General features: G+C 37.2%; 1 protein-coding gene across 2 annotated transcripts in view; it reads right to left on the bottom strand.

Annotated features, from left to right (window-relative positions):
* The window catches only part of GRID2 (glutamate ionotropic receptor delta type subunit 2), a 687526-nt gene that overhangs the window by 278165 nt on the left and 392881 nt on the right, over positions 1-16480 (bottom strand). For both annotated transcript variants that reach the window (XR_008508327.1, XM_036382204.2), the window contains exon 3: positions 8411-8695. Coding sequence is in view for 1 of the 2 variants with exons in the window: in XM_036382204.2 (XP_036238097.1) it covers positions 8411-8695 (285 nt within the window). In the remaining variant the exon portion in view is untranslated. The remainder of the gene's footprint in view (positions 1-8410; positions 8696-16480) is intronic.

Here is a 16480-nt window from a genome sequence, read left to right as displayed (position 1 = left end):
TGTGCATCTCTTCCAGCGAGATGGAGTAAAGAACAACAAAGAGAATGTCCTTGCAGTGAATAATTTGTGAATATTTGACAGGCTGAGAAAGTTGGGGTTCAACCTGCAGAGGAGAAACTTGTGTGAAGATCTCATAACAACCTTCCAGTACCTGAAGGGGGGCTACAGGAGGACCAGAGAGGGACTCCAGCCCAGGAACAATAGTGATAGGAGAAGGAGTAATGTGTTCAAAAGGAAAGAGGGATGATTTGGATTAGATATTAGGAAGACATTTGTGACTATGAAGGTGGTAAGGCACTGCCACAGGTTGCCCACAGCTGTGGATGTCCCATCCCTGTAGGTGCTCAAGGTCAGGGTGGATGAGGCTCTGAGAAACCTGGTGTAGTGGAGGTGTCCCTGCTGGGGGTACTGGAACTGAATGGTTCTTAAGGCCCCTTCCAACCCAAGCCATTCCATGATTGATGTGTGTTATAAACTTCCTTAGGACAAACTGTTCTCTGACTCTGCATCAATCTCTTCCTAAAGAACATTGCCAGTTGATTAAAACTTTACAGTAGAGAAAAAGGAATATTTTATGAGTGAACTGGTGCTGTGAAGAATATAACCTATGAAAGTGAAGCTGATAAGCTAAGATGTAGGAATACTGCTATAAGTACCTTCTAGCTCTTTCCTGTCTCTCTGCTTCCTCTTTTCCTTGACTGGTTAAAACTCTCAGAGACAAGTTTTCTTTTTAATCTATGATATTAACTGATATTTACAATGTTATTGTGCCAAATTAATGTTTTTTTTTCCCAATGGTTATATAATTTCTTCAATTCCATGTGCAAAAATTACTTCTCTCAAAAGTTTCCTAATTTGATTACCGTTCATTTATTTAGCCGCCAAATCATAAACTTACAGACTTAATTTTATCCTTCTGAGAAGACACAGCAATGTCTTGAGAGTTGAAAAATACTTAGCAAACTGTGGCAGATATCAGTATAAGCTTCAGGTATTCAATTATTCTTTAAATAAATCACCGTTCTTCTGATGCAGGCTGCATCTACAAATTAAATCTTGTACCTCTGCAAAACCTCAAAATAACACCTAATTCACAGAGTTTTCCCACTGCACAGATATTGGGAGACCACCTACAGTTTTATTTTGGCCCCAGCTTGCTAACACAAGACAGGACGGTCAGGCAAAACCTTTGAACGCTTTGCCCATTCCCTCCCTAAGGACTGCAGCATGAGGGAGTGACAAACACTCTCTTATCTTCTTACATATTCCCTTATAGTTCCTGCAATACACACCTCCAAGTGTTCTGGGGCTGAAAAGTAGAAGCATGCCCACTTTTCCACTAGAGAAATTTTATAGAATAATTCAGAAGTTGAATCATTTTAGGGTCGCCCAAATGATATACTCAATTTGCAGTGGTAAAGTCAATCAGTAAATGCAAGTTGTGACAGAAGTTCTCACCTGACACACTAAAGTTACACAGATGAAAATTAATGCTCCTTTCCTTATCTGAATGACGTAATAAATACTAATGGAAAAAAAAAAGGTTCAGTAATAAGCTTGAATTAATTACATGTTTATTGAGGCACAGTGAAGCAAATGAGTACAGGAAGCTGGCAAAGAGCCAGATGAGTAATAAACAGTTTTAAGACTGTCTGGAGACAGACTTGAGAATATTATAGTCATCAAGCAGCTGAAAACAGCCTCAGGGTAATTATAAGCATTTGCAATCGATTAAAGAGAGCATGATTCTTTTATGAGTCTTTATTAAACTTGCATTAAAACTTAAAACGATTAGAAAATGTTATGGTTTCAAGCACATCTATGTCAGTGGTCATCATATTTATTTCTCAAAAACATATGTGCAGGAAAGTGCTCCACAGGATCACTTATTTTATACTGGTTTTAAAGGAAATGCTGGGAATTTGGAGCCCATATATAGAGATGGGCATTATCTTAGAATACCACCCCTCTTAAAAAGCAGGAGGTAGCCTTTCTGCAAGCAGCTCAGCCTTTCAGATTTCAGGTATAACCCCTGTTTTGCTGGGATCATTCACGAATAGCACTCCAATTGTAAATTTTCAAATTTATTTGAAAACCACTGCCTTTCTGGGGTAGGGATGGGGATAATGCTCTTTTATCTTCATAGTTTCACAGACTTGTTTACTTAGGCTGAACTCCTCCATAATGTAAATGTCACTGCTCTCTCCTTAAGATTCTATTTTATTTTGTCTCTTTCTCCAAAATCCTCTCTCAGACTGAGCTTGAGACACCTTCTACTGGCTGGGTACCTCACACTGCTGCCTTCATCCTTTCCTTGCACAGAAATAATCTGAAACCCCTGTATTTGATAAAGGAGCAAGAAGGGACATCCATGAGGAAGTTTTTCAAGACAGAAGCCCACTCAAGTCTTTGTTACTGCTAACCTCCTCCCTTCTGCTCCAGCCAAGTCTTGACAATTACTTCTCCAACAACTTCTGTTTCCTGTGGGAATGCCTCCTTCAGCTTCACAGAGCAAATCCCCTTCATAGCCTTAATGCTTGCTTTTTCTCTCTTCTTTACAAAAGTTAAAATTAAAATAATGCCTAAGGGAACGGCAAATATCCATTGCCAAATATTTGCAGTATTAGTTGGAAGGTCAAAAAACTGTAAGGAAAGATATCTTAGTTCTGGAATCAGTAAATATTTCATAGATCTCCAGTGATGGCTGCATATCAAAAGCATGCTGGGACAAAATACACAAGGTTAGGCCAAAAACCAGCAAAGAGAAGTGGGGATTTTATTTTATATTAAAAGAAAAAAAGATTTTTTTTCTTTTAATAAAAAAATACAGAAGGGTTTTAAAATGTTAATATCACCACAATAAAAGAACTGGGATGAAGATAAAATTAATTCTCCAGAAAAAGTCTTATTCCTTCAGCCTTTCAAGAGGAAGATTGCAAAATCTTTCTATCCACTTTAGCAGCAACAAAACATTAAAAATAAATGTTGCCAAACAGCTCGACTTTCTGTCTTTCATCTCAGAAATGCAGAGATACCTACACTGTAAATTGCACGAGATTCACAACTATGTTCTTGCAGTGATTGACTGGTTTCTTCATTAAGAATTTACTACTACAGAAAAGTATCTACATTTTTTTCCTGGAAAATACAGGGAGCTGTAAACTGCCCGAGAGTAAAACACGAATTGCAAAAGCTTCTCCCTTGTTGATACACCACAGAGATAACACCCAACAGTGTGCTGGGACTGCAGCTCAATCACTCTGTCCATATGGCCTGGGCTCACACATTCTGGTCTCAAATGACTATTTCATTCTGTGAAATGTGTCTTTTTCATGTTGTGACTGGCCACTGTCATGGGCCAGTCTGTGGATCAGGTAGGATTTGCTGTTTCAAACTGCATTTCGCTTGCTTTGAACTTGAAATCATAAAGATTAATAACTTTGCAAACTTGCTCAAAATGTTTACAGATGGCAGAGGTTCTTTTTATAAATCTAAACTTGGCAATTTCCAAAGGGATAAGTTACACATTTACAGAGTCCAATCTCAAAATGCCTTCACTGAAAGGGTGCTGATGCTCCTAAGGAGGAATTCAGACTCGAGGAGGAGCTTCCCAGTCTCTACGTCTGCTTGCGAGGAGGAGATGCACAAACCCCCTCCGCAATACGATCCTACACGTTGAGCTGAGCAGTCAAGAATGAAGTGAGTAGGAGCTGATTTGGCTGCTTAAATGGTTTGGCTTCTACATGCTGTGTGGATAGTAATTTTAATAGCAGTTTGAGAAAGGCATCAGTCTACTGCATAATTCTGCTGCATTTCATGCCGCCTACTCTTTATCTCTGCAAGAAGACTCTCTTTAACAGCCTTTGAAGAAGTGCAGAATTGTTCTTGAATGCTTTTAATATCCATGTATTAAATTTTCCTAAACAAAATCAGATTTCATGTCCTGGACAGGCCCTAACTTGTTTTATCAGAAGGAACAAAATACACTGAATACAAGGGGACTGACAGCACTGGCATTTGCTCTAGATCATGCCTGCAGAATGCAAGGATTAGGGAAAAGACAACTTGTTCTGATTTTCAAGAGTTCATCTGAATTTATACACTAAAAATACAATTACAGTAAATGAAATACAGCAAATATCACCTAAGCCTGATCACTTTAAGATGCTCTTTTTTCTCACATCCCCACTTATTAATTAAAGTCCTACTGTATGCTGGCTTTACATTTGTTACTAGGGAAGCTCTACCACTAAGAAAAGACTAGGGCTTTTCTAGAGTCTTTAGTTAGCATAACAAAGTTAACAGTAGAAAAATAAGGTTTTTTACAATTATCAAGGTGTCATTTGTTTTGTCTTAAAATAGTCAGCCTATCTTCAAATTTCTTAGAAAAGAAACATAACTTGAAAACTTAGATATCAATTATTTCAGAAATGCATTTCTACCTCACTTTTACAACATCTGGTTTGTTATAACTTAATAAAAGAATTGCTTCTTTTGAAGACTTACCTTCCCTTATCACTAAAGAACCTTTAAGTAGACTGGAAGTTTCTAAGATTTAGATGTTAGTACAGTAGTGTTAAAACAGTAAAACTGAATATACTCATCTACTTAGATTCAAAATAAAATTTGAGATTTTTAAGTAGGATTAACATAGGGGAAATTATTCTCAAATCCAGAGAAAACATTTCCATTACAAAAAATTCTCTGATAATGAAAAGCAATCTATGATAGACTGCAAGATTCAAAAATTCAAAAGCCATTGTATTGATAGGATTTAAAACTTTTGATTTTGATAAATTGACACATAAACGTTTGCAGCTTATATGAAATGTGCAAGGCAACTGGTTTAACACAGTATGTACTTTGGATAAGATCCTAATTTTACTGTAGGAAAGTTTGTTTCAAATATGAAAGGCCCATTTTCTTCCACAGAGCAAAATTATTGCTGGAAATAATTTCATTAATATTACTAAATATTTTGTTTTAAATAATTAAATTAAATGATTACACAAAATAATTTATTGGAAAGGAAAGTATTGAAATTCTGATAGTTGCTGGAATCTGTTTATTAGTGCTTTCACATTTTCTAACTTAGAAAAAGATGGCAACAATGAGACAAAAAAAAGATGAACACACACCAGAATCTATATTCCCATTATTTGTCAAGTGTCATTTACTGATATGGAGGCACCACTTCATGTTATGATACACACCTTGAGAAGGAATGATCACTGCACATGAAAAATATCACCAGGCCAAGAAGTTGCTGCTTGCGCAGGTGTCAGTTTTGCAGACAGCTGTGCACAGCATATCGATAATCTCTTCCTAATATGAAATCAATTCTAATGCAGGTATCAAACTCCCACCTACTTTAATGTTTAATATTAAATGTTCTATTAAAATGTCTAATAGTAACTGCTGCAGTAAGTTACACTGAGCAAAGCTTTTAGCAAGATTTTTATTTTAGGTCTGTATGAGCTGAGAAAATAAATAAGTCTCAATGCAGCAGAAGCTCTCAGGGAAGCTGAGGTATGGGACTGGACTGGGATCTTCCAGAGGAAATTGCAACCACCCTTAGCTGCACTGATGCTGACCAAAGGGATGAATTATTCCTGGACCTCCACCCCACATCTGCATGCCTAGTCCTGACTTCTTTCTAAAATAGGCACAGAAGATAATGACCATGTTCCCTTCCTCAGGGTCTTCTGGAGTTCTTGGGCCAAATCTCTTTTTAAAAATTCAAACTGATGCTTGAATACTTTTCTTTGGAAAATATTTCATGTCTAGAGACCCATTGAAAGAGTGGCTTTCTCAAACATCACAATCATTAGAGCTGGATGAAATTTCAGGACATCATACTGTCCAACCTGCTGCTCAAAGTGTGGTAAATACTGAATTCAGACTTATCCACTCTATAATCCACTAAAAAGTGATTCCAGTTCCTCTTTTCATGCCATTAATTTCTTCATCCCTCTCTCTGTTCTTCTTCCATCAATAGAGAATCCAGAAAGAGAAAATGCAAACTGCTAATATATGAGAAATTTTTTCAGTTTATCAATAAAAATAGCAGGAAAAGGGGAAAAAGTGATATAATTTGTTAATATTTATAACAATGTGGCAAGATTACTCTCTAGGGGCTACTAATAAAAAAAAGTCATCATGTGTCTGTGAAAAACTGCTGTCATAGATCAAAAACTGGGTAAAAGGATTGTGAAGAGGCAAAACACAGTGGTTTTGAAACCTAATGGTTTCATCTGAAACAGGGTAGCAAAGGATTAGAGGGGCATTCCAGTATGAGCAAGAAAAAGAAATGGAGAGCCAGTGATCAAAGGAAAGAATGAGAGGCCTCAGGTTAGATATGCTGATCTCAAAGTTCTGCTCTATTTGTTATTAAAAATGGAGAGGGAAACCATCAATGAAATCGGCATCTTTATAAAATTTTACAAAGAAACACTAAGAAGCAAAAGAACACAGAAATGGCTTGCTGCCCTAGAATGGCTGTTGAAATCAAGGATTTAGCTTGATGCAGTCTAAAGAAACATACCATTGCACAGCTAATAGCTCTACTCTCAGTCCCAGGTAAATTTAAAGATCAGTTTGCATTTAAAATAATTTTATCCATGGTATTAATTCCAAACTATGTATACACACCCCTCACCCCAAAAAAACAACTTACTCGCCCCCCCAAAAAATGCCCAAGCCACACAAATGGTTGGAAAGGGGACAGACTGCTCAGAATATACTAAATGCAGAATGTTGGGATTTTTTTGCACCTTGTCCTGATGTCTGGGATGGTGACCACTAATCAGAGTGAGATTACCAGCCTTTCTTGGTTAGTAAGGCATTACTTGTTGACTACTGAGTTCTGAATGTCAGAGAGGCTGGTACAGAGACTAATTATTTGCCACAGGTCACATCTGAGGATGATGTGTCACTGAATGAGCTATTGCTCACAAACTAATTCCTTGCAGGCAGGCAAGCATCTGTGTTACGTAAGCCACACCATTATGAAGTTCTTACCCAGATATCAAGGACAAAATAGCATGGTGTTTAAACTGTATTTTTAAATTAAATAATGAAATTTGAATAATTTAAACCCAGTATTTTCAAATATAATTATTCAAAGATATTAATTATAAAATTTGCTTGAGGCTTTTAAAAGCATGTAATACTCAAAAATACATGCAAAAAAGATACCCCTTAAATTAGAAGTTTATACTTGTCTTCATAGGTACCTGGCAGTTAAATACACAAGCTCATACTTTCTGAGCAGAAATACTCTGTTGTGAGATTTTTAGGGGTTTTTGTTTATTTTTATTTTTAGGGGGTTTTGTGTGTGTGTTCCTTAGCCCATAGCTGGTGCTTTTAGGTGCTGCTTTGTTATAGAGAAGAATTCTCCTATTCATCACATTCTAGTCTTCTAATTTAAGAATTTATTATGTAGGCAGGGAACAAAAATCAATAACACCTGACCTGAATCAACCAGATATTATGCACAGTAAATCGCTGAAGTGAGCATTTTTCTATAACTTAAAGATTAAACTTTGAACATAAGTTTTAAAATGCTCATCCAAGCCAGTCATGATTACTTATGAATATTGGATGCATCTGAAGAAAACAGGTCTGGTTGCAAAGCAATTTTTCACAGAAATAAAGATTGTTAAATTTGTTAGATAATGCAGTCTACTGGAGAAATCTTTCCAATTCTCCTGTCAGCTGTAGAAAATAGGTGGGCCAAAATTGGCTGATTCACTGAGCTGGATGGTGCAGTCTTGTGACACTGCCATCTGTGTCACACTTACTCTATCACACAAAAACCACCAATTCAGCACCTTTAAGGAACACTGAATGAACTCAAAACAGAGGCAATGTTGTCTTGTCCAAGCCCTCCTCCTCCTCAATTTCTTCACTCTCGACAACTTCTTTCTACATGTTTTATATTTATGACTAGCACTTTGTTCTTGCCAAACCTCTGACCTACCTTCTCCATTGCTTCAGATGCTGGCCAGAAACTATATGCCAACAAACAGAAGAGATTCACCACACAATAAACAAATCTACAGAAGGCAAAGCTTACACGTTGCATCTTGAATTGTCATTTTATGTTTGTACTGTCCAAAAAAACAAGAGAGCTGGCTAAAAAGTTTTATGCTTCATAAACACGGGTAGAATAGAAAAACATCTAAGTTCTTAATTTATCAGCTAACTCTAACTAAGACATTATCAAATAAACCTGTAAATGCTGATGGATTTTAGAAATAGATTTCTCTGAGATGCTGTAAAATGGTGCCAGGACCATAAATGTTCGCAAGCAAAACATAATCTAATAGAAGACTATAAAGGCGTAATGTGACAATTTTCTACAGGATGATGGATTTGACAAAAATCACGCTGATAAATAAATACTTACCATAGTCATTATCGTAAAAAATAATGAATTTCTGCCAGGCATATTCTGTGACCACTCTCAGGATGACATCATTTAGGTAGACGGGGGGCCGCACGGAGAGCGTGTAGTCATCGTTGCGGTTGCTCCTGGTGAGCCCGCAGCCACTCCTCGGTGTTCCTGCCGTGGAGCGCTGGATGAAGAGGTGAGGGATGTGCATGGCATCGGCCAGAGACTGCAGGGATCCTGCTGACGTGCAGCCAATGGAGCTGACAAGGGCCAGGATGCCTTGGTTCATCAGGTCACAGGCTGTAAGAAAACAAAGAGATATGGGGAGTGAGAGAGGTTCAGTGCACACAGCCTGTTTTGCTGTTGAAACACACTGGGAGCTGAAACACAGCAGGTCCAATCAAGGAAAATACGGGTACGTTGTTTATATTGAGTAATCCAGATCTCAAAGTCATCAAAATCACGAAGCTAGTCTATTCACTTTGAGGTTTCCTGTGGTCTAAGCTGGAAGACTGTCCTGTCCACCCCATCCAAAAATGAATTTTCCCTTTGAAATTAAATCCATCACTGGATCTTCTCAACAACACTAAGAACTGATTTTGGCTATGGAATTCACATGACCACCCAAGGAGATGAGCACTCTTCAAAGTCTAGCACAACAGCTCAATGAATAATAGTGAATTTGCATTACACAGGGAAAACTTGTAATAACAGCTCAGGCTTGCTGTCAACTTCTGAAGACAACTGAATAGCATTATGTGCATTAACTTGTCCAAGGAAAAAAAGTTTCTTCTGGGATTTAAGAGGTATATGTATATAGGGTGTCTATATCTCGCGTAAACTTTTCTTTTACTTGAGAAGACAAACAACCTTCCCCTCGCCCCCAAGCTAGTCTTATAAATAGCAAAATGCTTTCAAAATTCAGTGAACAGTTTCTATACATTTACTTTCCTCACCTCTTTAAGACATGAAGTTGACTGCAAAATATAACACCTTAAAACTAACTAATGGTCCTTTTAGTTACAGTAGACAGCCTTAAGTACAACACCAGTAACAACCACATTAATAAAATGGTGTTTATCATGAACAATGTTGATGCAATCACTAAATATCAAAGGAACTTATAATCATTAGGTCTGCAATTTTGAAGGGTTACCCTGTGAATCAGAGTCAAGTGATTGCACTGTGTTTCTGAAAGGCTGGAGAGCTTGAATGAAGAAATAATATGGACTTGTAGCAAAATTCCCCAGAACACAACCAAGGCCAAATTTTGAAATAGTCCAATTTTCACTGGCAAAGTTACATAAGCAGTTAACCTGCATTTACACATGTAAATGAGTAATAGGATGGTAAAACCAATATGTGTTTACATATGAATATCTAATACTAAGCTGTACAATTATTTCTTCTGCAGGACTATTCTGCATACACAACAGGTGGAGGCCAAAGCAAGAAACCCACATGTGAGAATATACTCACCTAAAAATATAAAAACATATTTTAGTGCCAGACCTGTTGTCTCACATCATATGGCTCTTACTCACTGTGAGTAATATTTTACTTTGCAAACACTCCTATTGATCTCAATGGGAATATTTGCAGTGTGAGGAATGGAGTTCCACATCAGGCCCTTATAGAGATTGACTTTGAAGCCAAAGGACAGCACCAGCGGTCAAGAGTGCTGAGAACCACTGTCTCCTAAAGCCAGACCATTATTTTCATTAAGAGAGAGAGATCTGGAACATACAAGGGTCTATTTCCAGGTCCTACTGATGCTGCTGCTGAGGCTTTGTCCCTTGGAGCCCTTCTGAACATTCCCACACAGAGCTTTCAAAGTGTTTTGGCTTAGGATAAAGTGTTCTCTCTGTTACACACTCTGAATACAGCTCAGATTCTGGACTTTAGGTCAAAGGTAATACATTTTTGATAATTTCAAGTATCCTTCTTCAGGAAGATATAAATATGATTGATAATGGCACAAAAAAATTATTGGTATCTCACAAGTTACTAAAATTTGTAACATTTCAAAACCATCTTAATAACTATTCATCTTTTATGCTGCTTGTTACAGTCCTTCCTCATCACTTTAATAAAAGATAAAAGGCTTGTCAAGTTAAATTTTTAGGGAGATGCTGAATCTCTTTCTTGATATGGTCTTCCTGTACCAAGGACTGCAATATCTAGGTTGCATATCCCAGTGAGAGTGCTATGGCTTGAGAAAAAAAAACTATTTTCTCTTGATATATTGCTAGGTATTGATATAATTGATATGAAAAAATACATGTTAGATTTTTCAAAAGCCTAATTAAAAAAAAAATAAAGTTTTTGCCTCTGATGTCACTTGTTCAGATAAAATATGTGGTGTGACCCACCAGTCTGTGAAGCCTGACTTTTAAAAATAGAGCCATGTCAAAATGCATTCTAGAAATTGCTTGAAAATGTCTAAATTTCCAGGCACACTTTCAGACTCTCGATAACCATTCCCTGTAATGCCATGAAGTGGGAGACATGCTTTTTATGAAAATTGTTATTGAAACATGAAGAGGAAGAAAACAGCATGGAACATTCAGCTCCACAGGAACAAATCTTAATACTGGCAAACAAACTGAATGAAGGATGAAAATCTTCTCCCTTAACACTGCATCACGTTTGTTACAACAGCCTCAGGACTGCAGTTCCCTGGGTGTCTCTTTCTTCCATGATATGCTTGTGAGAATTGTGCTGGCTGGATTGGGACAATATGCACTTAATTATGCTAAAATAGACCTTACTCCTGCACTCTGAGAGGCCAGTTAATACACAGATTAACTGCTGGTGAAGGGACAATATCTCAGAGGGAGCTTTTTCTACAAAATCAGTGCCTGAATTGAGAGTTCACCTCTGAGTCAGACTGACTGGATTATTCTTTGAACAGAAATATAGTTTCTGCAGTATATACACATATAAAGTAAAGCCTATGTAATACATAAAAATATCATCTGTAACATTCAAATATTTCTCAGCCAAGAAGAACTTTTGTTTTCTCCAGCAGAAGAGTTCATTGGTAAAAAGCACAAGATTGAGGTCTACATACTTTCTTAAGCCTTTTTCCTCCCTCAGTAACACCAGCTCTATTAAATCCTGCCCCTAGTGTTCCAAATCTTTCAACTGTATCTTACCAATGGACTAAAAGCTGTAGTACAAACATATTTGAGGTCTTGGTTGCATTCCTTCCCCAAGCCTGAAATATCCAAGTTATGTTTTGCCCCATCTATGTTAAAAAACCCACATACTCATGTATATACACACACACACACTTGAATGCTACCTTGGCATTCAAAACTCTGATGCAATTTAATGTACTACAACCTCCTTGGTTGGTTGTATTTTCAAGCCAGTGTTTAGTCTACTACCAATATGATCAAGGAATATTAGTTTGCCATCAAGTAGAGAAATAAAAAATATTGCTGTGTCTATAAAGTCTCCAGGCATGCCCTGAAGAAATGCCAAACTCAGATGGACCTGTACACAGCTCCATTGCAAATTTAACAAAGGAAGAGCAGAAGTTCAGTAATAGTGTTTCTAAAATATTGATTCAAACTATAAGCTACATTTAAACAGAAGTTGTCCAAATATTAGTTCACACTTCTAATCACCATGTAGCAGATGCTCTTAACAACTGCATCTTCACCAACTAAAGGAATAAAACTGATCACATTATTTTCAACATTTCATAGAGAGAATATGAAGAATATCAGTAGGATGACTTAAAATGCTTCATCATTTTATATATATACAGCATGTATAGCACATGCTGGCATGTACTCAGCATTATGTTTAACTCGCAGCTTATCCTGGTCTTTTTTCAAAATGCAAAGTTTCTGAATTTTCAACGCTGGTGGGCCAATTGCCAGTAACAAAAAAGCAATCTTTTAGAGTAAATACTCTTGCTAGTTTGGCAGGCATCTAAAGAAAATTAAAAAAACGTAATTTTGTGGCTAGTGTGCTTTTTTTTTTTAAATAAAGAGCATAACCAATTGAATTGGAAATAAATAATTTACATCTAGGCTATCAGCTTGTACAAGCACTTCCAGCAAAGCAGAATTTAAATGGCCATGGTAACAAATGTGTCCCTAAAATGAGTTCTCTCTAAAATGGAAAGAATGGTAGGTCCTTAAATAACTACTAGTTGCTGTAATGTAGAAAGAAAACACCCCAAAAATCTATAAATAAGAGCAAGTTAAAAACAAATGTAGGGATAAATAAGATGCACCAAAAAAAAGAGGGCCTACTGAGTTTCAACTATTGCTGTGAAAGTGAGAATTTTCTTATTTCTCCCATGTTCTTCTAATAGTAAATCACAACACATCACCCTCATCTACTGTGAACTGATGAGCCAAACTGAAAAAAAGTAGTGTAGGATCTCTAGAGACTTGGATAGCAGTCCAATTTTGCTCCCACTTAAACTGGTGGTTAAACAAAGTCACAGCAACTCTTAACACTATGTTTTTGAAAATGCTAAATGCTGTGCATAAATAGTGGGTAGGATCCCTTTAAATAACGAGACATGTATTCTATGGTTCTTTTAAGCTTCTGTAATTTAGAAACTACCAGGCTCCTATCAGAAAAGCAGCAGTGTTTGACTGAGATGATGCTGAGTGAACAAAAATAAGCTCTGAACACTGTTCACAGAATCATGGTCCCATGGACACACCTCAGCGTCATTCCGCTGGATGTCCTCTTCAAAGCTGACATCATTTCAATCTCAGTGCTCCTGGATGTTTTCCACATTACCCATGTAGTGTAATGCCTCCAATCTCTTTATCTGAATGTGAATCTGGGGAAGAAAACCTCTCTTGACTGATATCTCTGATTCAGGATGGAGACTATAAACAGTTTGTTACCCTGTGCATCTACTCTATGTTTTGAAAATGTTCTAAGGACTTTGTCACCAGGAGGGTTCCATGCAGTTGGGCCAAATTTGCTTTCCTTTGATTTCTGCTTAAGGTGAATACAGTCTTTCCACAGAAAGATTTTTTTCTTACTCTCTTTTGGAGCCTGTACAATTCACCACCAGAAGAATCCCAGGTTCCCTGGAAGAATACTCAGATTTATTCTCCAAAAAAAAATCTAATCCATAGGAGCCTCAGGTTTTCTCCATACAGGAGTAATGAAGAGAGTACTAATGGATTTATTAATGCATTCCAGAAAGTCATTGTCCCTATTTGTACTAATCCACATCTAAACCAGGATACACATCTGATTCAAGGGTCAAAATACCTGAGACCTTAGAAATGCATATTAGGCAGCTTCTATGTAGCTTTGGAAATATAAGCTATTATTTCTTGTTCATTTTGAGAATACGCTGTTGGCTGCTCCTCAAATCCTTTCTGAGCTTCAGAGTGCTGATGAAGACTGAGGGAACATAGCATGCAAATTCTCTGTTGCAAAGGGTAAGGAATAAGGTTAAAATCTGCATTTCTTTTACTGTGATGTTCTGCTCCCTCCCAAAATGCTTTTTTTTTTTTTTTTTGCCTTTGTCACCTTTAAATGTTTCCCAAACCACCCATGAGTACATTGCAGAAAGGTAATATATTCACAAGAAAACAGCCATGAAAAGTGACAAGAAGTTTAAACAGATAAACTACAGGTCTTTCTGTTTGGTGTTCATAATCTCAGATGCAAGAAGTAGAATGAAATGTGATTGAGATCCATGATCAAGTAAGATTGGTCTCAAATTTCTAATAAATCCTTTTAGTCACTTTTGGATGGCAATTCTGCTCTTGCAAATTCTTTTTCCTTCATAACACAATGGTTCATCCCAGACTTAAAGCTGAATTATTTCTAGAAGAATGACAGCACATTTTTAATATAACCTGAAAACCCTTCAGAAGGAAATAAGGATAAAGTGGGGGGGAGGGGAAATTATTGACTGGATTTTAAAGAATATTCTCCTCTGCAATGCAGATAACAGAGTCTATCCTGTTCCTTTTTTAGATAAGGTTAGAGAATTCGACTTCATTTACATCTTCTCTGTAAACGTCAGTAAAAATTTCCCTGCTGCCACTACATTATACACAATTCTGACTAACAGTATTTTAAATTCACTTGTAATTAACCTTTAAGGGATTTTAGTTTGTCCTGACTGGAAAACAAACTTGTATTTGAGCCTTAGCAGCTGTGCTTTCTAAGCCTTGGGATTTCTTTGTTTGGGAAAAATAATCCAAACTTCTGATTCTAAAACTATTACCAGAAAGCACAGTTGCATCTCTGTTGCACAAAACACCACAACCACTTTTTCAACTTTCAATATTAAAAAGCATTTGAGAGCCTTTTCTGGGTCAGATATCTTCCTGTATACAAGCTTTGCCAACTATGGCAGAGTTAAATCCACCACATTAAAATGCAATAATTAATCTGAGCCTTGAAAAAATGAACTAAAAGTCTCCCAAATTTGGAGGGAAGCAAGATTTATACATGAAATTTATTTTGATGCCATGGCTTGCAGGATTCAATTAGAGGGCTTGAAAGAACTACAGTTTACAAAGGCCACCAAACAGAAAGAAGACTCCACAAGTTCTCTTTTTGGACAAGTGTCCTGATTTATTTACTTTTTCCTGCTGGCCAACCTTTAGCTCTTCCATTTGATTCTACAGACTCGCAAAGAGGATACGTGTCTTGCCAGGTTACCACATCAGGAAGAGAAACAACAGTTCAACTTCCTATACTTTTAAAATCTGGTCCCAATTTATTTTTCAATTGATTTTTAAAATCTGGTTTTCACCTGGCACCTGGGTTGCACTCAGGCTTTGTCTCAGACAAATGATGGTTCTCAGCTTTTCAAGAAGCCTGAACATTTTAAAAAACATTAGGAACCACCCCGCCACTTTAAAGAAGTTACACAGGCACAAATCTTCAGCTGAAGAGTGGCTTTATACACCCTGTCTGTTAGGATGTAAACCTGAATATACTCCCTAAAATACACCAGATGTTTTCAGGATGCCAAGGGTGAGATGTTAAAGGAGGCTGTAGTATTGCTAGATCTGGAAAAAGAAGGTTGTGCCAGGCAGCAGTGTTATAGAAAGGTTTGAAATGTGCACTAAGATGTGAAAAGGGGCAGGGAAAGAAGAAATTTAAAATCAATTAAGGCTAGGCAGTGACATTCAGTGGAGAAAAGGCTAGATACACATCACAAAACTGACCTCTAGAGTCCTGGCATCTCAACAGGGATGTCTGTCTGCAAAGGTAATGTAGCCTATTGGAAAATAAGAAATGCAAGGAAACATAGATTCCAAGAATGCCTCCAAAATCTTCTCTTTAATTTGTGCTCAACTCCCACCGACACAAGCCTAATCTCATCTACTGCCAGCATCCTTGCTCAAAGTGTTGCATGAGCAATTTCCATTCATCCATTCAGCAAAACTAAAACTTTCCATTTCAAGTGCAATCATTGGAACATTCCGCTTGATTACCTAAAATATGAAGGACATATTACCTCAGTATTCAACGGCAACTTCATCCCTTACTTTGTTTCTTCACCCTCGCACTGTTTCTGGATCTTTTATTTCCTTAACCAGCACTGTTTGAAGAGTTACTAGGCAGCACATACTCTCTGATATCCTTTCAATATCAAGCTTGCCTGCTGCACAGCAGACAATTGCTGCTTAGCAGCAATTATATGGAAACAAAAAGGCTGAGTCTTAAAGCAGCTTAATATAAAACTAAATATCATTTTATCAGAAGATAGCATCCTGATAAAATCACAGGGATTTACTCTAATTCTGTGTTCTCTGGAAGTCTGTGTAGAAGTGCTGGGGGGGAAAAAAAAACCACCACCAACAAAATCTGTTAAAACCTTGAGCATCAGCATTTATCGTTTTTTGAACCTGCTCAAAAGGAACCAGGGTAATTTTCTTGTTAAGAGGATAAAACACTGAACTTGATGACATTTGACAAAAATTACAGTTTGTTTGCCCCCTGTGAATCAGACTGTTTTACACTTTTTTGCCTTCCATCCTTTCTGTCTCAGGTCTTTCTTTCCTATCTGATTTTTCTGCCCTGAGCATTGGAGAGCATTGGCTTTCATCCTCCTCTGGCCAGTTCTCC

Source organism: Molothrus ater, chromosome 4, assembly GCF_012460135.2.
Source record: "Molothrus ater isolate BHLD 08-10-18 breed brown headed cowbird chromosome 4, BPBGC_Mater_1.1, whole genome shotgun sequence".
In the NCBI taxonomy this organism is placed as follows: Eukaryota; Metazoa; Chordata; class Aves; order Passeriformes; family Icteridae; genus Molothrus; species Molothrus ater.
This window is presented reverse-complemented; position numbering and strand designations above follow the sequence as displayed.